General features: G+C 42.2%; 1 protein-coding gene across 6 annotated transcripts in view; it reads right to left on the bottom strand.

Moving 5' to 3' along the window:
- Dcun1d4 (defective in cullin neddylation 1 domain containing 4) overlaps positions 1–23,919 on the bottom strand; it is a 76,655-nt gene that overhangs the window by 44,634 nt on the left and 8,102 nt on the right. For 2 of the 6 annotated variants that reach the window (XM_070013066.1, XM_070013064.1), the window contains exons 3-4: positions 2,079–2,149; positions 1,861–1,900 (exon numbers count right to left, since the gene is read on the bottom strand). In XM_070013066.1, the coding sequence (XP_069869167.1) occupies positions 1,861–1,900; positions 2,079–2,149 (111 nt within the window). Of the gene's footprint in view, positions 1–1,860; positions 1,901–2,078; positions 2,150–21,042; positions 21,064–21,686; positions 21,706–22,114; positions 22,227–23,919 lie in introns of those variants that run through there. The other 4 variants (XM_070013067.1, XM_070013065.1, XM_070013069.1 and 1 more) reach the window with 4 other exon arrangements.

Raw genomic sequence — 23,919 nt, forward strand, 5'->3', positions numbered from 1 at the left:
TTCTAGAACACTCCCTTTTGCCTGCCTCACTCCCTTTCCCTACTTGCCTGGAAGGAGGGTGTTCTGATTTGGTGATCCCAAGAGTAGAAACTGAACAGAGAGTCCAGCTCCTTGGAGTTCTGTTTCAGACCTGCCTGCCAGGCCAAGCAACAGGCAGAAAAGGTCTGAATCCTTTCCTTTCAAGTCTGTAGCAAGGTTAAGGGGACAACCCACCTGTACTTGCCTAGCTGTGGCAGTGATTCAGGTGAGACTCTAAAAAACATGTGCATTCTTGCTGCACAACGAATCTGTTTTCCAAAAAAAAACCCAACAACAGCAACAACAAAAAACCTGTTACTTTCATCTTCATCTTAATATTAGTTTTCAATAGATTGTGAACCAATTTCCAAAATATACCATTTTATGAAGAAAGAGCCAGGTGTCAGTGGCTCTAGCCTATAATCCTAGCTGAGGCTCAGATCTGAGGATCACAGTTGAAAGCCAGCCTGGGCAGAACTCTTATTCCCAATGAACCACCAAGAAGCACCAGCCTCGAGCAAAAAAGCTCAAATAGTACCCACATCTGAGTTCAAGCTTCAGGACCTGCACACACACTAAAAAATATATGGCATAATATATCATGGATTCTAAATTTTTAAAAAAGCACACACAAATATATACATATGCATAAAAATATCTGAAATAATCAGCTAGTTATGTACTAGAATAAGCAGTGGAGTTAGGAGACATCACCTTTCACTTACTTTCATGCTATTCAAAATTCTCCAATAGAGGTTGCTATGGCCTCAATGTCTGTGTCCCTCCCAAAATTCCTATGTTGAAATCAAATCCCCAAAGTACTGAAATAAAGAGGTGGTGGCTTTAGGAGTGGTAAGACCAGGTGGGTGGAGCCCTTGTGACTGAGATGAGTACTCTGACAAAATAATCCTAAAGCAATGTCCACCTCAACCCTCCTTACCCCTGTGTGAGGAGCAAGGAGAAACAGGTCCTATCCAGGCACTGAACCTGCTGGTACTTTAATCTTGGAACTGCTGGTGCTTTTATCTTGGACTTCTTAGCCTCCAGAGATATGAGTCATAGATTTTTTGTTGTCAGTAAGTTATTCAGGCTAAGATTTTTTTGTTACAGCAGCCCAAACAGACTGAGATAAGCATAGATTCATATATTACTGTGGCAATTTTCAAATTTTAAAAGGTATTTTAATCGTTCTTTGCTAGAAGTTTAGTAAATATCAATCAGATGCAAATGTCTGAACTTTATAAGCATATAACATTTTAGAGAAATGATTCTCAAAATGTGGTCTCCTGCTAGGTGCTAGTAGCTTATGCCTGTTATTCTAGTTATGTAAGAGGCTGAGATCTGGAGGATCAAGATTCCAGGCCAGCCTGGCCAAAAAAGACCTTGAAACTCCATCTTCAAAATAACCAACAAAAAGCCAATGATGGTGTATCAACTAAGCAAGTAAGGCAAGCAAGCATGAGACTAATTTCAAACCTCAGTACAAACAAAAAGAAAAAAAAAAAAAGGAAATAAAAAAGGTCTCAGATCAGCAGCATCAATATCATTTGGGAGCCTGTGAAAAATGCAAACTCTGAGGCCCTACCCTAATCTCTGTAGAAGCTCTGTGGGTGGGGCCCAGCAATCTTTAAAACAAGCCCTTCAGGAGGTTATAATGCACCCTAACTTGGGAGACACACAGGACTAGAGAATAACATGTAACATAGCTGTCTTTGCTTTACCTGAATGACATCCTCAATCAAGTAGCAACTTGCTAACGGAGTGCATATATGACAACACAGAGCTTTCCTAGTTTTATGTTATTATATTTTGAAAAAAATTAATGTTAGCTTTTATAGATACCTGTTTGGTGATCGTCTTGGCCAACGTCTTCTGTTAGATTCTGTAAGAAATATATGCACATTATTAACCAAGAAATCACATGCCATATAGCAAGTTTTAAGATTCAGAATTTCATAAGCAATTGCTACCTCATCTATAATTCCATTTTTTAAAAATTGAATACACTTGTACAAAATGACTAAGCAGGTGGTGGATTTATGTTTAAAAGACTGACTTACTAGCTTGTTAAGAGTATGGTAGATCTTATGAATATTTGCCAGCGTTGAGAGATGAGAGTTCAGCTGAAAGTCTTCAAAAGAAAAAAGGAGAAAAGTCAATGTTACTTTCCAAACTGCAAAGACCACTAAAAAATATTTTATAAACCCTTAAAAGCGAAGATAAATGTTTTTTAACATATCGATTAATTTGATCCTTACGTATTTTAAAAACCCAACCATACAATTACTAAGCTATCTCCTAGAAATAAAATATGACAAAAAAGTCAAATTTCCAACCAAATGTTAGTAGTGTCAAATGTTCCCAACCAAATTTTTACATGATTTAAGATAAAAGGAAAGTACTATGGTAGCTGTAAAATCCTACTCACAATAAACTCGAACTTAACAGCAAGATGTAAAAAATACAAGCAAATTAAACAAGTCACACAAATAACTCAGATCATATCTCAAATAAAACGTGTTCACTTTCCACTGCCGTTTCCTAGAATTTTAGCTCCTGGCAAGAAAATAATAGAAATGTATTGCAACAGTCAGCATTTCTTAAGATGTAGTTGTTTACATTTATTTTGTGATTGATTACACAGCAGAGTAAATCTGGATTCTTTACCCCTCCTGCTCTCCTACAATGACAGAAAAACCACAGAGCTATCCTGGAGCTCCAGGACCCACAGGCACTGCAATGGTGAAGTGTGCCACAGAAGCAAGGCCTATGCCCCACTCCTGGGGAACCAGGTCCAGATCAAGGACTGTACTTCCTACCATCTCTATAAACATTTCAGAATCACATACTAAATCATATGCAACCAAAAGAGACAGGTGAAATTGCTCCATCCTAGAATCCTGCACAATTAAACAATAATAAGCTGATAGGCTTCAGCACTTCTTGTTTAAAATGTTTCTATAAAACATGCCTACACATACATATTAGGCTACGAAATGAGTTGAAAATCGATGAATAATTTCAAATTTGAAAATCCATCATTAGAAGTGCTTTCACATAAAATATACAAAATTATATTAGTTCCTTTACTTTTCTATCATAAACACTACTATGAAAGAAATCTTTTAAAAGATCCTGTAAGTCCCCAAGAGATGCCATTTTAGTCAGAAGAAAGAAACGAAGCCCCTTTTCCTGGAATAGTTGGGAAACATATACACACTCTAAATGCAAATGACAGACCCAAAGATCAGATGCTACCATGTAAGTTGTCTGTGCTGGAGCTAGAATCTCCAAGCTGCCCCTCTGAATCTAGTAAGCAAAATATCTTGCCTGCTACTACTTAGAAAAGTTTACTTTCTCTTTTAGATCTTGCTAAGAATCTAGTTCTTGGCAAGACAGCAGGACAGAGTTCTGAGCGACAGCAGAGCCTCTGACGTTCACGTGCAGCTGCAGGAGCAGCAGACTGGACTTGTATACTACACAAGCACTGCTCTGACCAGTCACAGCCACCTAGAATGCTCCCAAAAAACAGCACTTGTGACTAAGAGCCAGCCAGCACAAGACCTCAGGCTTGAAACAGGTCTCAAATATAGACACATGTGAACTATCTGGCATGTGAATAAGGTTGCACAGAATCTACATCTTCCATCTTAACTAGTACAATTACACAGAGGGATCAGAATAGCATTTGGAGCATGCAACTTTTGCAAATCTATGTATATACTTACTCAAGTTTCCATTTAAGAAAAACAAATGAAAGGGTCTTTAAAGCTGCAAGTGCTAACCTTGTCCTGATCCTCTTGAACTGAAATAGCCAACTCCCACAGCCCCTCCCCAAACCATACCTCTCTGGCTCTCTCAATTTTAAAACAGGTTAGAAAGGTAGGGAAGAATGGTGGTTTATGTTTGATGGTTTATGTTTGAAATCCCAGCACTCAGAGCCTGAGGCAGAAGAAGAATGTCAAATTTAAGCCAACCTGGGCAACTAGAAAGACCCTGACTCTCATAACAACAAAAACAAACTCAGAAAGACAAATAATACATTCTATTATCGTCTTGAAATGTAAATTAAGCCCTTGGGCTCCCTCCAAAATAACCTAAACAGGAAACTGGAGGCCACAGAGTCTCTTTTCAAGGAAGCCACACAGGAGGGCAGGGAGAGAGGTGATTAAAAAGAGAGGCCCTTCTGCTCTCACACAATGCTTGTCAGTTCACCTCCCCACCATTCTTTTTTTTTTTTTTTCTTCTATATTTGGTCGGTCGTGGGGCCTGAACTCTGGGCCTGGGCGCTGTCCCTCAGCTCTTCAGCTCAAGGCTAGTGCTCTACCACTTGAGCCACAGCGCCACTTCCGGTCTTTTTTTTTTCTGCTTATGTGGTGCTGAGGAATCGAACCCAGGGCCTCATGCATGCAAGACAAGCGCTCTACCACTGAGCCAACCTCCCAGCACCCCGCTCCCCTATTCTTTGAATTGTCAGAGTTCACAAAAGACAATCCAAACGAATTGAGGTCATTAAATGTTTCTCCTTCTTGTATAGGAATATGGAAGAAGTAGAAACGATAAGAAACCAGTTGTCCTTCGTCTGGAATTCCAGGACTTTTCACTTTCCACACTTCCAAACGTCTTTTACCACATCATTCAACAAAACCTTACTTCCAACTCCAAGCATGCACAACGAAGCACCTACTCTTCCTGCCAAAACACTACTTTATTTTGCAACCTGATTTTGGAATCTAACAGCTGTTCAAATATTAAATCTACCTGTTATTTGACCTAAATCTTAATTTCCTCATCTGTATGAGAACTGGGAATTATCCTTCCTAATGCTGTTGTAAGGATGAAAACAAGCCATCAGGTATCTACCACGATTACCATTAAGCTATCAATTACTACTAAATTTCTTACTGCATTCTTGTCATCAAAAACAATACCTACTGGGCTGGGAAGGTGGCTCAGTGGTAGAGCACTTGCCTTGCATGCCTGAGGCCCTGGGTTTGATTCCTCAGCACCACATAAGCAAAAAGAAAAAAGCCCGAAGTGGCGCTGTGGCTCAAGTGGTAGAGCGCTACCTTTGAGCTGAAGAGCTGAGAGACAGCACCCAGGCCCAGAGTTCAGGCCCCATGACTGGACCAAAAAAAAACAACAAAAAAATTACTTTCCATGTGTCCAACTCAGACCCCACCTCAAAGACCCTAACAGGATTCATTCTATGACTCAGCATGTGCCCTGATTCATTTCTACAGCCGAGGGTACTGTTGTATTTATATCCACCATCTGACATTTATAATGACTGCAGGTAATCTCAACACAGTGAAAAAAATGCCGCAAGATTTTACTAGGTTCTAGCCATAAAGTTTCACTTCACTGAACACTGCACAAAGATTTCATTTTCAATAAATCATACAGTGTATGGCAGCAATTGTCCATCTCCAAATCTAAACCCTATTAAGACTAGCACCATTATCACTTTACTCAAGAAAAAAAGATATGAAACCGGTAACATGAACTATTTTTCTTTAATTTTATTAACATAAGCAGTTAAGACAATACAAACTAGGGGAGGGGGAACAAAAATGGAATAAGATAAATCCACAAACATTAACACATTGGATTTGTGGTTCAATACTCAGGGCAAGTAACAGATCTTGACATCTAAAATAGATTTTTACTTCCTTAAGGCCTAGACATTAGGGGTAAAGAGCAAATGCTTTCCAGACAATGCATTTAGGGAAGCAAATCAAAATCTCTTCCTGCTCATATTTCAATTCCAAAGGATAAATATGAGGTTAAGTCAATTGTACTCCATCTTCAAATGGCTTTCCACAGTAAAAGTGATGGCTGCACTGTGTGACAGGCACACTCCTGTGTATTCCACACTAAAATCAACCATTAACTCTAAAAAATAGCAAAGCCTGCTTGATAGCTTGCTTGCCCAAATCATCTTCTTGGTATTCTTAAAACCTTCAACAAATGCTAGCTGGGTATAAAAATTGTCTCGATTATTAGGATTATGTGCTGTGACCCACATATTATCAAAGAAAAATAATGAACACCACTGAAATCAAAGTCAATTTCCCTAAACCACAGTAGCTATAGAACCCCATAAATACAGGTAGTCATGTAAAGGTTAGGAATGAAATATCATGGCTAAGTTCAAACAAAGACTATTCAAGCGAAAGAATCAAATTTAAAAATCAGCAGTCCTAACAACTGATTCCCACATGAGAATCAGAAATTAAATATATAAAGAGTAAAAAAACTAAATACATAAAGAGTAAAAGCTATTAAACTATATAATGGGTTGAAAAATATGGCCAGGAGGAGATCTCAAAAATAATAATAAAGTAGATATTCATACATACATACATATATATTATCATAAACAAAGAAACACTGAAAGCATAGTGAAAGAAATAAACTTAAAGCCATTATACAGTAAGCACTTTTCCCTCACTAAGCTACAAATTAAATGCAGTTTCCTCCTATTCTGCCTACTCTGTGGTTCTTTGCAAACTCAAAAAAGAGGTAAAGGAAGAGAGTTAGGCAAGTTCAGCAGGAGTCTGAAATTAACACAGGACAAACATGCTAGACATACTTACCATGAAACTGCTAAAAAAGAAGAATGAGGAAGAATTTACTTTACCAGATATACAGCATAAAGCAAAGGTTGGCAAGCCAGGGTAAATATTTTAGGTTTTCTGGGTCTTTGTAGTCTCTGTTCTACTATTCAGTCACTGTAGTTCAGGAGCAGTCATATATAATATACAATATACGATATATGATAATTATAGTACTAGCTGGGGGGACAGATGTGACTTGCAGACCACATTTGTCATGCTAATACAAAGGTATAGTCATTATAACAGTGTGTATGGAATTATACAGTATGTGTACTAGAAGATAAATGAATGAACAGGAATCAACAGACATGCCTATGCACATATAAAACTATATAATTAATATATGGCAACATAACATTTCACATCAATAGAAAAGTATTAATTACCTAGGAATAAAGGGACAACTAGCTAGCATGTACAACAACCTAAAAAATAACTCTAACCTCATCTAAAAGTTATAAATGGAAGGGGAGGGCATTTGAAGCAAAATAAAACTTTCCACAGGCTTAGAACTCTGCACTCTCAGCTTCTACCTATCCCACCAAGCCCATCTCCTTTCATCTTACCCTTGTTCATTTTTCTTAGCTGCAGTGAGCTTTCTGTTGTTTTGTGAACACTCCAAGTACACTCCACTTCAGAGGTCATTGTACATGCTTTTCTCTTTGCCTTGAGTTCTTTCCTCCATTCTCCCCAGTTAGGACTTGTTCTCACACTTCAATAGGTTGCTACCTCAAGAGACTGAAAACTAGGATCCCTTCTGCACTCGTTACACATTACCATACTCTATGGTAGTAGTGCCATTTGTATTTATGCCTGGTATTATACAATGTATTTGTGACCTAAATGTATTATAACCTAAACTCCCAAGCTAGAGTCTTGGTCTTGTCTACTGCTGTATCAAGAGCAGTACTGGCACATATTAAGTGCTCAGGAAATATTCAGGTACAGAGTTCCAAAAGATCTTCAGATGTGAGAAGTGACAAGTAAAAGAACAGATTCAAAGAAAAATCAAAAATGGAAGAGCCTGTAAACTCTGCTTGAGAGTTTAGAACAGATTGAGTTTCCTAAAAATATGCACTTTCAACCACGCCACCAATATGTATGCAAATTAACAGGTAAACATGGCATGTTCAAGCACAGTCAAGTTCTAATCAATAGTAATTTATCTACAATTTTATATGGAATCAAGCAAGACTTTAGGAGAAGTAGATGTTTTACCATACTGAATGCACTGAGCTTCCTGAGCCCCAGGGGACAGCCTGCTTCCCTGACCCCTGCACAACAGAACTCAGTCTGAGATGTATACCTGTGAGAGTCCAGGTGTCATGGAGTGGACATTAATGAGTTAGAAAGCTCACGGTTGGACAAGTATGCAGCCTGAATGACAGATGACCTGGACCTAAAGTGGTCATTTATAAAGACAGCTAGAGACAGCCACTACTGAGGTAGGAAATAATCAGGGCCTTGTGGTACATGGTGCTAGTACAAGTGGAAAGATCTTGAGCACACTAAATTTGCAAAAAACAGCCATTCACTCCAAGCAAATCTGACTTTTATTCACTTAGCAAATGGAAAAAAAAAAAGGTTGGGAGAGGGAAAAAAATTTCGATTGCCCCATTAACTGCCCTGTCCCACTTAACTAAGCTTGAGATGTGACACACGAATGGTAATGCATTCAAGTCTCAGTTCCCACATGCCAATCACATTTTCTACATCAAACACTGTATGCATCTAGTATTTAAAACACAGTCCCAAAACACATGCCAGCTGCTTCAAGTGGTGCTCAACCGTGCCAGCACTGGCAAAAGGAACTAGCTGTGCTGGATTTACCAATACTCTCCAATGGGACTCTGCTATTATTCTAATAATATTTTTAATACAGGTACTGTTCTCCTTAGATAGAAACTTAAGAATCCATTTCTATATACAATGTGATTATACTGCAAGAAAAACATTAGATTGGATATGGGAGACGACAGGTAGAAAAGAGCTCTCTTCATTTTACTAACTCAAGCAGGGTAGCTAGCTGTGGCCAAGTTAGGAATAATTACATCTTTTTAATTGCTAAGGCAAAACTACTTTTCCCAGTCCAACTTACTTCTAATAAAAGCAAAAAAAAAAAAAGAGGCAATCTATCTTCATATTCGATAATGGGAAAAAAAAAGCAGTAGCATTTCCTACCCAAAGTTGTTAATAAACAAGTACATAAACTTAAGTGAAGGTCTAATATTAGAAAAAAAAAAAAGTGGCTAAACCTAGAAAACTGAACAACTCTTTTCTTTAAAAAAAAAAAATCCAGAAAAATAAGGTAAGAAAAACAAACAAAGGGATCATTGTATGAGAATTCCTCCGTCTCTAGCTGCACTCAGCTAGGTGCTCTCTCCTAAGGAGGGTAAGATAGTATTTCATTATGGTTTTGATTTGCATTTCCTTGATGATTAGTTTGATGAGCACTTTTCATAAGCTTCTTGGTCACTTGTGTAACCTCACTGGAGAAATGTCTACTCAAATCATTTGCCCATTTAAAAAATGGAGCTACAATATGATTCAGCTATCTCACTAGTTGGTATATATCCAAAGGAAACGAAATCAGTATGTCAGAGATATGTATATTAACATACTATTATATATTATATTATATAGTATATATTAGTGCAGTACTATTCACATTATTACAATAGCCAAAGTAAGGAATCAGTCTAGATGTTCATCAATCGATGATGGTAAAGAAAATGTGGCATCTATGTACAATGTGATATTATTCACTATAAGAAAGAATGAAATTCTGTCATTTTCACCAACGTGCATGGAACTGCATGTTAATAAGTCAGTCAGAAAAATATTGAATGTTTTTAAGTGTAAAAGCTAAAAAGTTTACTCCAAAGAAATACAGAATAGTTAACAAAAGCCTGAAAAAGATGAGAGGAGGCAAGGAGGGAAGGAGAGAATAGCTAAAGAGTACAGGGTGCAGCTAGATAGTTCCTAATATTCTATATGACAGTAGGATAAATACGGTTGACAAGAATTAATTGCATATTTCAAATAGCTACAAGAATGCTCTGAATACCAAAAAAAATGTATGTGGAAGGTGGTAGTTATGTCAATTTCCCTAGTATAAAATTACAATCAATTAGAACAAAAATATATGTATTTAAAAACTTGAAAATGTATGTTGTTTCCTAATCAAAAATGATGGCTATTTCTCTGCCAAATTAGTCAAACTGCATAGCAGCTCAGCATTTAGAAAAAGAAAGATGCAGCTTGGTGGAGGTGGCTCATGCCTGTAATCCTAGCTACTCAGGAGGCTGAGATCTGAAGATTGCAGTTCAAAGCCAGCCCAGTCAGGAAAATTCATGAGATTCTTATCTCCAATTAACTACCAATAAGCTAAAAGTGAAGCTGTGGCTCAGGTGGTAAAGTGCTAGCCTTGAGCAAAAAAGCTCAAGGGCAGTGCCTAGGCTGAGTTCAAACCCCAGGACAGGCACAAGAAAAAAAAAAGAAAGAAAGAAAGAAAGAAAGAAGGATGTGAAGAAAAGATACATAACACCAATGTTGTTCCCATTTCAAGTACACTTCATTCTTCTGGTCACTAAAGAGTCACTGAAGTATTTTATTATTAGCTAAACTGCAGACTGCCAATCAATAAGCAATATTCTCAGGTATAAGCCTTTTAAATACATCCCTACGCACTTAATAAATGCTTTTCCATGACAATGAAAATGATTAAATAACCTGTAATGGGTCAGGATAGGAGGAAATAAGGGCAGAATCACAACCATGTTGGTACCAAAAATAATAAAATTAGACAGAATTACAGAATATTAAAATCAGCACTCATTCTGAATGAGTTTGGGACAGAACAAGAAGACAATCTAGTGGCACAGAGCTCTTCCTCTCTGAGAATCAACATAGAATGCTTAGGGGTGCTCCAAGCCCCGTGGGCTACACAGCTCAGTCTTTTGACAAGCCAATTTTACTAAGTGTTCTGAGAAAAAGAAAAAGAGTTCAGTTAAAGCTAAGGGTACTCAGTAGCTGAGTGCCTCTTTTCAGTTCATCTTGCTTCTTTCCCTCCAGGAACAGAAGCCCTCCTCCTGAGTTCCGCAGACAGACGGAAGATGAGAGTATCAGTGATGGGGAGCACAGATTCCCGTCACACCTCAGAGACATCTATCTGACATCCACCATGGAGATTCTGTATTTCATATTGAGAGAAAAAGGAATGGAAAAAAAAGTCCTCATGAGCTCCCCCCATCCCCCAGCCCATGACCTGTCCCAGGTCAACTTATTGTTCTGTTATCCTTTCTGGCCCTATTATTTCAACACTCTCTTCCTTGAATATACCAGTCAAGTCTTATACCACAGGGCCTTTGAAATTACTGTGCTTTCGGCCTCAATGACCTGGAGCTTGTAAGCACCAACAGCTATCTACCTTATTTTTTCAAATGCCATCACAGAAAGGTTGCCTCTGACTTTCCTATCCAAAGCAGTATCTTCACTGCCACTGGAATTCAATTTTCTTCAGAGCACTTACCACTTGCTGATAGTACATTTTAACAGCTTTGTTGAGAATTCATATATATAATTCACTCAAAATATACAACAAATCCAGTGGTTTCAGCATATTCATTACAATCTCATAAAACATTCATCATTAGCTGCTCCTCATCACTCCGCTTATCCCTTCAACACTAGGCAACCACTTGTGATCTCTAGATTTGCCTATTTTGGACAATTTTTTTCTGGGGTCTTTCACAATTCTGACATCCTATGTATTACATACATTTACATCTGTCACTCTATATAGAGCCCATGCTCCAAGAGGCCAAGAACTTTTTTTTGCTTTATTCACCACACTATTCCAATACATCCAATAGCAGAATCCTCACACCTGGCAGGTATGAGTAGAATAGAGGGATTAAAGCTTTGAAAATAAGTCTCTAGACTTAGCACATGGAGGTTACTAACATGGTCTCAGAGAAGATGCAAATGGCAGAACTGAGGCAGAAGAAACTAGACTGAATTGAGAACAGGAAAAGAGGAAACCATGTCCAGATAGATATGTGCAGCAACTTTGCCAAGAAGACTGAACTTGATACTAGTTTGAAGGTGTGCTGATTGCAATTTAATGATGGTAGGACATTGTGGATCTTCTCAAGTCCCACATACTAGATGTGCTTCATATCTCAGAATGTTACTGTAGCCAGTGTAAAGATGTACGTCAGGTCACAAGTTAGCAATTAGTCGGGTATTTGAGATCAAAGATATACAGTACATAGAATTTTGAAAGAAAATACAAAATGTGCTATTAAATTTTAGAAAAAGGAGTACATTAAAATGAGTTCTGCCTTAAAATGATTGGAATATAAAAATCTACCATAAAGTGAAGCCTACTTTCCTTGAACTATAAAAAAGGAATGTTTTAAATCATGTACAGTGGAAGTGGCGCTGTGGCTCAAGTGGTAGAGCGCTAGCCTTGAGCTGAAGAGTTGAGGGACAGCTCCCAGGCCCAGGCCCCAGGCCCGACAAAAAAAAAATAAAGAAAGAAATAAAATAATTAAATAATCTACAGTATAAATTTACAACTGCATAGCAGTTAATCATCATTACTATATGACATGGCACAGGTCTTAATTCACTTGTAAATACAAACAGATTCATATTTAAGGCTAATTATTAAAATACAATGATTTGTCATGACTTTCATACTCTAAGAATAGGAAAGCCCAAAAACTGTAAGTACTAGTGAGTGTCCTAGTACATGGCATTCACTGCCAGCATTAAGAATTCTTTTTTCTAACAGTGTCTTCTTCATAAGGATATTGCAAGAATGAAATGAAAATGTAAAGCACCACCTAGGCATTGGCGATCATGACAAGGTGGGCATCTTTGGAGCCCTCTCCCACATGGCCCAAACCCAGCTTGCTGATAGCACATGAGAAGTACCTAGACCTGCCACAACCATCCAAATCAGGCCTCAATCCAGATAATTAAAAGAAAAATAAAAGCCAGCCAGTGTTCATCTTTACCCTACCAACCCCAGGTGATTCTAATGTGCAGTGTCCTGAACTGACATTCTAGATGCCAGCAGCCAAGCCACTCCTCCAATCTCAACAATGCCAGACTGGACTCTAATGCAAGGGCACCCATCGGTGTGTGAAATAAACTACAAGATCCAGGAACACAAGAACAAGGCTGGAAAGCTGGACAGAAGCAAGAGGGAAAAAACTGAAGGTGGCAAGGGAGGAAGATATTAATTTCATTTGCTTTATCAATAAATAGTTGCTATGGATGAATCACAAAAGCCACAGGGGAGGGGGTGCCATGAAAAGGGGAAAAATAAAACAGGGAACCCTTGTTTTGAAGACAAGACACAAAGCTAAATCCTCGATCAAGCATGCTGCTGCTGGCATCTTCCTCCTAACTCATAGTTCCCAAAAGCAAAGCTGGAAAAAAGTACCAAGCAGTGGTGTGCCATTCAGCACCCAACACACTTTCCTGCCCATTCCATCTCCAAGGAGCCAGTCACTTCAGGATACATAGTTTGGCTGAATTTCCAATAAGGCAAGGTACAAAGGACTCTAGATTCCGTCTCACCCCACTGACCCACTGAGCACAAAGACTCACTGGGCCTTTCAGAGTGGAAAATCATCACCAAATCTTATGCATGTTACAAAGTTCCAGATTTGTTTAGAGAAAGAACATCAGCTGTATCCTCAGAGAATCTTGGGTTGGAGTCCCAGCTCTGCTGTGCCCAAGCTGAATGACCCTGTACCATGGTAAACCACCCAACTCACTGTGCCTCAGTGTTGCCAATGTACAACCAGAACGACAGGATCCTCTCCACAAGGCTACTGAGAGATCTAAATAATGGTGTACATGAGCCACTTAGCACAGGGCTGGCCTACACCACACATCAGTGAATTGCACTAGACCCCACTAGTATAATGTAGAAGGGACTTAGACTGAACCCCGAACTGCAAAACAAGTCACAAGGGTTAGGAAGGGGATCTATCTCTAAAACTATTAACTTAGTAACAATGGCACTTGGCCGTAAAACTACCCTGAGTATAAACTTGCCCTAAAGGAAAAAAATTTTACAAAATGCTAAAAGCTGTAGTAGCTCTACTAAGAGTGGAACTTCATGATTTCTGGCTTTTCTGCAGTGTCATTAGGTTATCTCCTATATTTAATTAAGTATAATATTAAAAGTTCCATGAGTATTTTAATATGCATGCATCTATTTAAAATAAAATCTGAAAAGACTGAACTATTTCATTGGCAAGTACAGAAATACTTTTCTTTGCCACGATTCTCCGGTTGCCCCGTTGAAAGCAGTGTTTCCATACCTACTGCCTTTGCCAACAAACCTGCAGAGTAGGAGGGACACAGAGCAGGATCTAGCGTTTAGAAATCTTACATCTTGATCTTGCTGGGACCATTCTAGGGCCAAAACAGCTAAAAGCCAATTGGAGATAACCTTATCAGCATCATCATTCAAAAACCAAGACAGGACACTCAGAGGTTTATTCTATGGAGAAAATGAAAAGCACAAATAAAACATTGAGAATTACTTTTGCTGCAGTGGATAGACACGGAGCACCTTGGGTCAGAAGGCCTGACTTAAGAGACTCAGCTCATTGATGATTATTAGCCGTGATTTTTGAGGTTACCTAACCTCTCTGCAACTCAGCTTATTCATCTTGGAAATGATAGGAACAAACTTTAACCTTCAGTTGAAGAGGGAAGAAGTTGCATTAAGAGGGCAAAGCAACTATAACTGTCCTTCCCTGTGTCCTTTTGTGCCTCTCCTTTTTCCCACTGCCTTCCCCTCGTCCTGCTCTTGCTTCCTTTCCACTCCTGTAATACTTCCCAGCCCCTGTCCCTCACCTCCCCCAGCACTCTAGCCTACAACATGCCCCTCAGGCTACCACATGTCTTCCATGGCAGCCACTGTTCCCTCAGCTCAGAGCCCACCCTCCTTCTCTTGGTTGTGCTCAGGTTCTTTTCTTCAAACTCCAAGAGCTAAACTCACAGACAACCGTTAACTCTTCCCTAAAATCTAGGTTCCCAAAGCATCATGGGCTTCAATCTAACCCAATAGCCTCACTCTTCTCATACTTCACCTGCACACTACTTTGCTCCACAGGATGGAAATTCACGGAGAGGAAGGTTCTGGAAACAGAAGGACCTGGCTCGTTCTTTTCTGTGATAGCAGTGTCTGGGCAACAAGCATGCATCAAATGTTTGTAGAATGGCTGAATGCAGGAATCTCACTTGATTCTTTTCTTGTGACCACTTCTCTTTTAATTCATTTACTTCTCAGGACCTCCTCCTCCTCCTTTCCTTTCCTGAGCTCTGGCTCTTTTGCAGCACACCTGTCTCTGCTGTTCCTCAGATTCAGAGCAGCTCTCTGTTGGGCATCAGTGCCTCTGCAATGCTATGCCCTCTGCCCAGAGGGTCTTTTGCCTCCTCAGCTCTTACCTGAAAGCCTTATTATCAATGAGGTCTTCCCTGTGCATACTATGTAAAATCATAGCACCTCTGACATATGCAGGAGCAGCCATATGCTCATCTCCTTCTCTGCTTTTCTTTTCTCTACAGAACATGTCACCGCCCAGTTATACTATAGGCTTTACTATTGGCCTCCTCCACACCAAAATGAAAACACTGAGGAATAGGACCTGACTCATAGGAGGTGCTCAAATACTTAGTGACCAAACACTTCTATGGCCCAAAGTAGGTAGTTTTTATTAGGATTCTGAGTGAGGAGTAGTTGAGTAACTCACCTACAATGACACAACTAAGATGGCAGAGAGCAAGGCATGAATGCAGATATTTTGACCCCAAGATCCACACCCAATTACTCTGTTCTCCTACCTCCCAACCTGACCCACAGAGCACTTAGAAGACCATCACAGCCACAGAGCAAATGCTGGCATTGCATGTCTTTGGGTCACAGAGGAGTCATGCACAGGAATATCTTCAACAGAGCACATCATCTAACCTAAGATAATTTTATGTAGTGAAGTATTATCAGATGCATAACTTAAACTGCACTGATAGTTTTTCTTTAAATTGAGAGAGTTCAGTATGTGAGCAAATGTAAGATTTATCATACTTTTTTATATCATCTCTATGAACAGTAGAGTAACAAATCATCAACTAATATGGACAAAGGCCCTAACATCCAAAAGAACATCTATGACCACATGGGCAGGTACCACATAGACAGAGCTGGACCTCAACTCCAACAGCAGCACAGCTGCTGGTACTGACCACCCTTCCAAAATAGCCTCCCTAAGCTCAAGATCCCATCACTTGCTTCCACCTGCAGGATCATCCTGAGGAGGGGTGGGGAATGGGATCTGAGAAGCTTGACCAGGTAAGGTAGGAATACCCCTATCAGAACTAAGAGCCAAGGCCTTGAAGGCTGATCCTGCCACTACACATACAAATGTGTCACCTCCTGCTCTATAACTCCTGCTGATATAAGGCAGCAAGTACTGCATTTTCCAAAACACTCAAGAAAATAATCCTCAAAGATGAACTAAATAAAATCACCTCAAAAGGTAATGCTAGGGGCTGAGAAGGTGGCTCAGTAGTAGACTGCTTGCCTTGCATATATGAGGACCTGGGTTCGATTCCTCAGCAGAAAAAGCCAGAAGTGGCACTGTGGCTCAAGTGGTAGAGTGCTAGCTAGCCTTGAGCTGAAGAGCTGAGGGGCAGCACCCAGGCCCAGAGTTCAAGTCCCATGACCAGCAAAAAAAAGGTAATGCTATTTGGGGCAGGATGGGTTTTCATTCTTATCACTCAGTGGTTTATTCAGTATGTATTTTTAATTTCAAAAAATAAAAGCTTACCTTCCTAGGTTGAAAACAACTCATTAACAATGTCTTTAATAAAAAGAAAAATAATCCAAATCTGAAGTAGTACACATGCTGCTAGAATCCTGAACACTACAGAAAAAATAAATAAAGATCCTTAGATGTGAAACTGCCATGCAATGATTATTAAAATGCATGACTATTTAAATTTTATTTCAATCTTTTTCTTAAAACACATTTTTAGATGCATGTTCTGCTGAAAAGAATAATTCTCAAGAGGTACTTCTAACCTGAATTTCAAAATAAGGAAAAGAACAAGCTATGGGAAACTATTAGCACTGATTCAGACTGTTCAGCTACAATAACCAGCATTAATGTCAGATTCACTACAGATAATTTTATTTTGCAAATTTTATTTCTAACTTCTAATTGAAGAAACCCTTTCAGTAATCTCACTAATACTGTTATCTTATTAAATAAATCCTTAGGACCAAGACATTGTCATAAGACAGAGAAAGAAAAAGGAGAAATACACTGCTGAATGCAGAACCCTGACATGAGATCAGCAATTCAGAGACTCTACCATACTGCCACCATTTTAACCTCTCCACATCACATACATTCTTCAAGACTAATATCTACATGTAGGCTTTAACATATCATTTAGTTTACAGAGGGCTGACTTTGTAAAAGAAAAATTTAAGGTGAAGAACAAAAAAGCAGAAGTTTGTATTCCTTGAAAAAACAAAAGATAATGAAAAAGGAACCAGAAGCGACCTGTACAACAGCAGGAGAGAACTAAATTATCTAGATAATTCACTAACAATTCAGCAACGACTAATTAGATTCAATACATATATGAGCACCTATTCAAGGTATCATGCTAAGTAGGACATAATCCAGATTTCATGGGGGTAATAATCTAATTGAAGGAGGAATAAGTAAACAAGCATCCACTATTATGCAACATGAAACTGAGCAACAGAAGTTATCCTTACTATAGAGAGCTAGGGGAGGGAACAGAGCCCAGTGGCTCTTCACAGGGGGCACAGAATAGAAGCTCCACAGCCAACATTAAGGCAGGTGGGGAAAAGGAGTGGTCAAATAGAAGAAGCTGAGCCTCAGTACAGCGGCTTGGCAATCTCACTGGACTTTTCTTCTGTTCATATTTAAGTGAACACCTGAGTGTTCATGGGCAGGTAGGAGAATCCTAAGAACAAAGAGCATTCAATTGGTGATAAAGAAGATCAAAGTTGTAAAGGATGAGCCTGGCACAAGGATTGCTGGTTGTCCCAACAGAAGACTAGGTTATTCAAGATAATGGCAATAGATACAGAAAGAGGAGACTGGTGTAGGAAGAGACAGAGCCTCTCCTCGCTACTAATCAGCGAGAGGATGAGAAAAATGTCTAAGGTCCCAATGTATGTCATTAAAGTTACTGCAATTTTATTAACCAAATCAGTCTCAGATTCCTCTTTGTTTAAATTACATAGGGCTTATTTCCCTAGACTGCTAATCCAGAGCACTCTCCTCATTCTTTTGCCACTTTAGCAGAGGCCACATCCTACAATGAAAGTTGGAAATGCCAGACTTTCACTTGCTCAGCTTTCCTCACAACCAGCAATGGTGTAAGACTGACACTGAAAGAAAAGTCTCCAAGTGAGCCTCTGCAAAAGAGGCCTTTCAGATGAGAAGAAATTGTAAGGACACACGTTCCCTTCCTCTCTGCTTTCTGATGTAGGTAAGATAGGCATGATGTCTGATGATGTTGCAACCACATTATAAACATGAGGCAGTAAGCCTGATTATCAAAAACCAAACTATTAAGAATACAAAATGACAAAATTAAGTGGCTCCATCAGCCAATCTCTAAACTTCCTGCTACTGGACAATAGGCCTTATCACTTAAATAGTTTTAGTTGACTAAAGTAATAGGTACCCTAACTAACCAAAGGTACCCTAACTAACAATAATATAATTCACCATTAGGTCAGTTTCTGTCAGACTGATTTTTATACTGCAGAGTTAGCTGGGCTATTAGTCATTAACTATTAGTTAAAATTATTAAGATGATGACAATAGTAATGATTAAGGTGAAAACAATGTAATCATCAACATTAAGAACACAGCTAAATTATTAAGAGCTAATGTAAAAAACAAAAGAGGAGGGCTGGGAAGGTGGCTCAGTGGTACAGCGCTTGCCTTGCAAAAGAGGAGATAATGATAAATGAGATTTAAAAACTGTGATCTAGCACCAGCAGAGGCACTTCTTGGAGCCAGGAGCAGAGAAGGGGAGAGATTAAATGTACAGATGATCCAAAGGAGAGGAGGATGAGGCAGACTTTCTCCACCAGCCCAACGAGTTATGGACAAGATTACCTAAAAATCCTTCTCAACAAAAGTCAAAAGTTCTAGATATGGGGGTAGGGAGGTGGAGAGAGGAAGGGATAGTATGGGGAAACAAAGGAGGAGGCAACAATGCTTGATAAGAAATGTACTCACTATCTTGCCCATGTAATTGTAACCCCTCTGTATGGTATTTCTACAATAATAAAAAAAAAGTTCTAGATAAAATATATACAACATCTGTTCAAGGTGTAGCTAAATTCACAAGAATTTAAAAGTCCCCAAGGATCAAAACCCAAAAAGTCTAAAAACTAGTGGAGAAAGTATGTATAAGCTGATCATTGTTGTAGCAGCCTAGGACTTTGGGGAAAGGGAAATGGCTGACGTATAAAAAGGACACTTGTCCTTTGGGGTATTACAGAACAAAAGAAAAGATACAACTAGCCTAATATTTTCTGTAACTCTTGAAGGCAATGATAGCTCCTGTGTATTTTTCAAAACCATTATTTTATTCTTTGTGAGACCAATCCCAGGATTTGTGCTTTTAAAAGAATGCCCATATTACATATTTACATATTACAAAGGGTTTCTTGGACATTCACCACAGGCTTGTGATCAAATAAATGGATATAAATTACTTCCCTTAAAAAAAATCATACATTGACCAGCTTTTTCAGATATTACAAAAAGAATCATTATGCAATATACTCATAATCATACAAAAAGTTTTTTTTAAAAACTTAGATTGCATTATATGCTTCTAGTAACTATGCTACTAACAAGTTTCAGAATAACTGATAAGTCACATAAAAATATCATTTCTGAACTAATCTTATGGCCCTCTACATTTGGGAGTTATTTCAGCAAAGGGAAATGGCAATAGATGTGCTGGATGACTGAAGGGAATACCAGGCTCAGGTCTCTAATCTTAACCACTCAGGAGGCTGAGATCTGAGGATCGTGGTTCAAAGCCATCCAAAGCAGGAAGTCTGTCAGACTCTTCTCCAACAAACAAACAAAAAAGCCAAAAGTAAAGTGGTGGCTTAAGTGGTAGAGTGCTAGCCATGTACAAAGTAAGTTCAGGGAAAACTCCAAGGCCTTGAGTTCAAACCTCAGGACTGCCTTAAAAATAAATATAAACAAGAAACTGAGGGGAAGGTCCCGAATACTAACAAAAGAAGCAAGTCCAGCCCACAGCTAAAAGCCAGCAATGTTTCATGCCTTTCCACACCTCTCTGTAAGGTGAAGACATCACATTTTCATGCTGGCTTTCTCACTGGGACAATTTAAATTCAAATTCTATTAACCTGCTTCCACGATTCGATTCACTTTAAAAAAAAAAAAAGTATGATACCTCTTATTCTTGGCAATCCAAACAGACCACGAAGTCCCAACACACGGTTTATATTATCTTCACAAAGGATTTATTTGTCTCTGCTGTATGCCCCTATTTACATAAGGCTGTACCTTTCAACCTGGCGCTGCTCGTGCATTGGATTGGCACAGTATTTTGTGCTACTTCTTGAATATTTTTTGACAACCTACGGGCTACAAGGTTCAAGACTAAGCATTTACTCTGCAAGGCCACCAAATACTGGGGGAAATAATTAACTCGGCGATCAAGAACCCAAGTGTGGAAGGGCAGGGCTTGGCCAGGGCTCTCCCTCTCACGCTGGCACAGTCCCGGGAGGACTGGGTCGCTTCCCCGGAGCCCGAGAATAAAGCACGAGTTAGCAGGACAGGGAGGCTCCGAGGAGCGCGCTGCATTGTGGGACTCGTTTCCACAGTTACCCACGTGCATCCAACCCAACCGCGGCCCGGCGCGGCCCGGACTACAAGTCCCAGAATTCCACGAGCCTGCCTTTTCCCCTTCACACCGGCGACTGGAGCCAGACCCTAAAGGAAACCCCAAAAGCGCCCTCCCTGTATTCTGGGGAGAGGTCGCGCCCCCCCCCTCCCCAGGCCCTGCGCTGTGCCTCCAGCCCAACCCTCCCCACAGCAAGGCGGATCTCCAGGCCAGATCCTCCACACCTGATGGTCAGAAATTAGACAACTGCGTCACAGACTGCCAAACCCACGGTCCGCCTGAGACCCTGACACCTCCCTTGCGCAAACACCCCACCCACCCACGCTCCAGGGCCAGAGCCCCCTCCGGTCACGGCCGTGGAAAATCCGCAGCCCGCGTCCCTGCCCCGCCTCCCAGTCCCGCAGCCCGCGCCCGGGTCAACACTGACCTCGCTTCCCGCCGCTCGGGGAGAGCCGCGGCCACAGCCAAGCTCCAAGCTCCAAGCTCGGGACACCTCCCCCCCCCCCCCCGTCCCCTTCGCCTCGGCCCCGCCCCCTCCCCACCGCGCACCCCGGGGCCTGGGAGCCCGCCTCCTCCCCTCCGCGCACCCCGGGGCCCGGGGCTGCCCCTTCCGCCGATCCAGCCTCGACTGGGGAGTCAGCACCTCCCCGCAAGCACACAGTCCAACACCTCCAGCCCGGCGCGGACGAGTGTGGGCACGGCCGTGCCTCAATCGCTCCCCACCTCCCCTTCCTCCCGAACTAGCTCTGCACTCCCACCCCGTCTCCTCTCCCCCCCGGCCCCCGTGCTACCACCTCCCATCTTCTCCCCGGCTCACCCTACCGTCCCAACACCTGTCCCCAACCCCTTCCAATTCCCCTCCCGCACCCCGGACTCCCCAACTATTCCGTCGCGCCCCCGTGCCCCACACTACCTCGCCCTCCCGTTACATCAGCCCTGGTCCCCCTCGCCCGCCCCACTGCCCCGGCTCGGCCGCTGCCCCGTTCCCGCACCCCATTGTTCCCCCCACCCCCGCCACCCACTCCTTCTTCCCATTGTCCCCGCCCCCGCGCTCGCTCCCCTCACACTCACCCGCCTTCCTCACAGGGCCGCCCGCACCGCTCACCCCTGCGCCCCGCGCTCTCGCTCCCTCCCTCCCTCCCTCCCTCCCTCCTCTCCCACTCCGGGGCCACAGCCGGCCCAGCTCGCCCGCGCCCGCAGCTGCCTCCACCTCCCTTCACCCCGGACACTGGGGTCCGGGACCTCCATCGCACGTCCCGCCCCCTCCCCCCGGCCCTGAAATGGAGCCCGTCCCCACCACCTTCACCTCCGCCCTCCCTCCCCCCCCCCCACGCCCGCCCGCAGCGTCACCGTCCGCCCCGGCCCCAGAAGGGGAAGGGGTGGTTCCCGGGCTGGGGTTCCCGGCTGGTTTCGGGACACCGGAGGCGTGGGGCGGGGACAGCGGGAACCGAGGGGAGAGTGCAGGCCATCGTTCGGCCCGCTGAGCCTCCGCTACTCACTGACAGCGGCGGCATCCGAGTGCATTTTCGGGCAGCTCACACCCAGCTCGCCGCCCCGACTCCCGCGCTTGCCTCGCGGTTCCCCCACCGGCTCTCCGCACCTCGGCTTGGAGCTGAGGACCGGCCACCTATAGCTCCCGGACCGCCCATCTCGTCTTTCTCATTGGCTGGAGCTCGGCCGAGGGACCGCCCCTGCTCGGCTCTCATTTGTGGAAAGCAGTGCCGGTGGCGCCGGCCTGGAGCTGGCAACCAGGCTCCGCCCCCCGAGGTACACTACGATTGGTTCTAGCTCCTCGTTTTGGTCACGCCCCCGGCGGAGGCCACGCTCTCGAGCCGCAGGTTGGAGCCGGTTGCTGTCACTCATCCCCGGGGTCCGAGAGCGCGTGTAGGGGCGAGGCTGGGGAATTGGTCCACCTTGACCCTGAAGCTCCGCCCCGAGGCGACTTGGATTGGTGGACCTGGGGACCAACCGAGGAAGACGTGACGGCGTCCGAAACAAAGCACGCGAAATGCTGCCCGCAGAACGCGGGCGGGCGAGCGGACGTGCTGGGCTCGCTGGAATCTCACTCCCGGGGGTAAAGCAGTCGGCCCCTCCCTAGCGCCGGCGCGAAGCACCTGGGTCTCGGCCGCTGGCCCCGCGTCTCCCACCGCAGGCCCCGCACGCGGCTCTGTCCGCACTCAGCTTGGACTGGGAAGTCTCTTGCCAGCTGCTTCCTACTAGCAAGGAACTGGGGAAAGAATTGCTGCGTCTTTATTTCCAGTGGATCCTTCTAGTGGGAAACAATTACGTTTCTCCTACGATCAGCTTCTATCTCCCCCGTTTCGCAATGCATTTATTTTTCCAGAGACATCATTTCTCCCTTTCTTCCCCTTTAACGGCACAAACGGGCTGTTAACGGGCTGGGTGCTACAAGCCTTGTTCAGACAGTTCTTTCAGGCCTCCAAATAGCATCAAGACTCCCCCCCACCCCCACCCAGGGCTGTGCTCATCCAAGAAAACCTAAGGTCACTGTCACCCAGCAGCTGTCAGGAGGAAAAAAAGGGAGGGGGGGGGGACCTTGGAAGGTCTTAATAGAGATGAACACTGATCCTTAAGTTTCCTAGGTGAAAAAAATTGGCACCATTTTTATGAGTTCTGCCCTGACTTTTAAGTATATGAAACCAATACTTTGAGATGATCACCGAGCGCGCACACACACACACACACACACACACACACACACACACACACACACACACACAGAATTTTTTTTAATCAGGACATAAATGATACAATTAAAAAGATATTTAAAAGCAAGAGGTCAAAGCAGTCATGTTCTGCATCACCTTGGTTGTAATATGCTTCATACCTCCTGACCCCAATTCCACCTAATAAATTAAATCCTTGTAATTTTATCTCCATGACGCCTTGATCATCCAAACATTTATGAATCACCTGATCGAATCCAAAATCCCAGAACTGTAGCTGAAGTGACCAGTGCAAATCTTCTCAAGACCAGAGCCTTTCATAGACAAGAACCTTTCATAGAGCACCCTTTCTGGTACCTTTAATATGGTAAGTAAGGGATCCTAAGAAGAAAACCTGCTTTTACTCCAAGATCAAGATGCTCCTGCATTCTTTATTCCACTTGTATTTGCAACCCAATCTGCATCCAGGAAGCAAAAATGTATTTTATACAAGTTTTTAATCTCTTGTATGTAGCATTTGTATGTATAATGGTTGAAGTGTTGTTACTTTTTTTTATCACGGTGTCTCAGGATTAAGACACTATTCTCAACGCACAAGAAGAGAACTGCTTCATGAC

This window comes from Dipodomys merriami, unplaced genomic scaffold (genome assembly GCF_024711535.1).
Source record: "Dipodomys merriami isolate MVZ:Mamm:240054 unplaced genomic scaffold, mDipMer1.0.p SCAF_9, whole genome shotgun sequence".
Taxonomy (NCBI): domain Eukaryota; kingdom Metazoa; phylum Chordata; class Mammalia; order Rodentia; family Heteromyidae; genus Dipodomys; species Dipodomys merriami.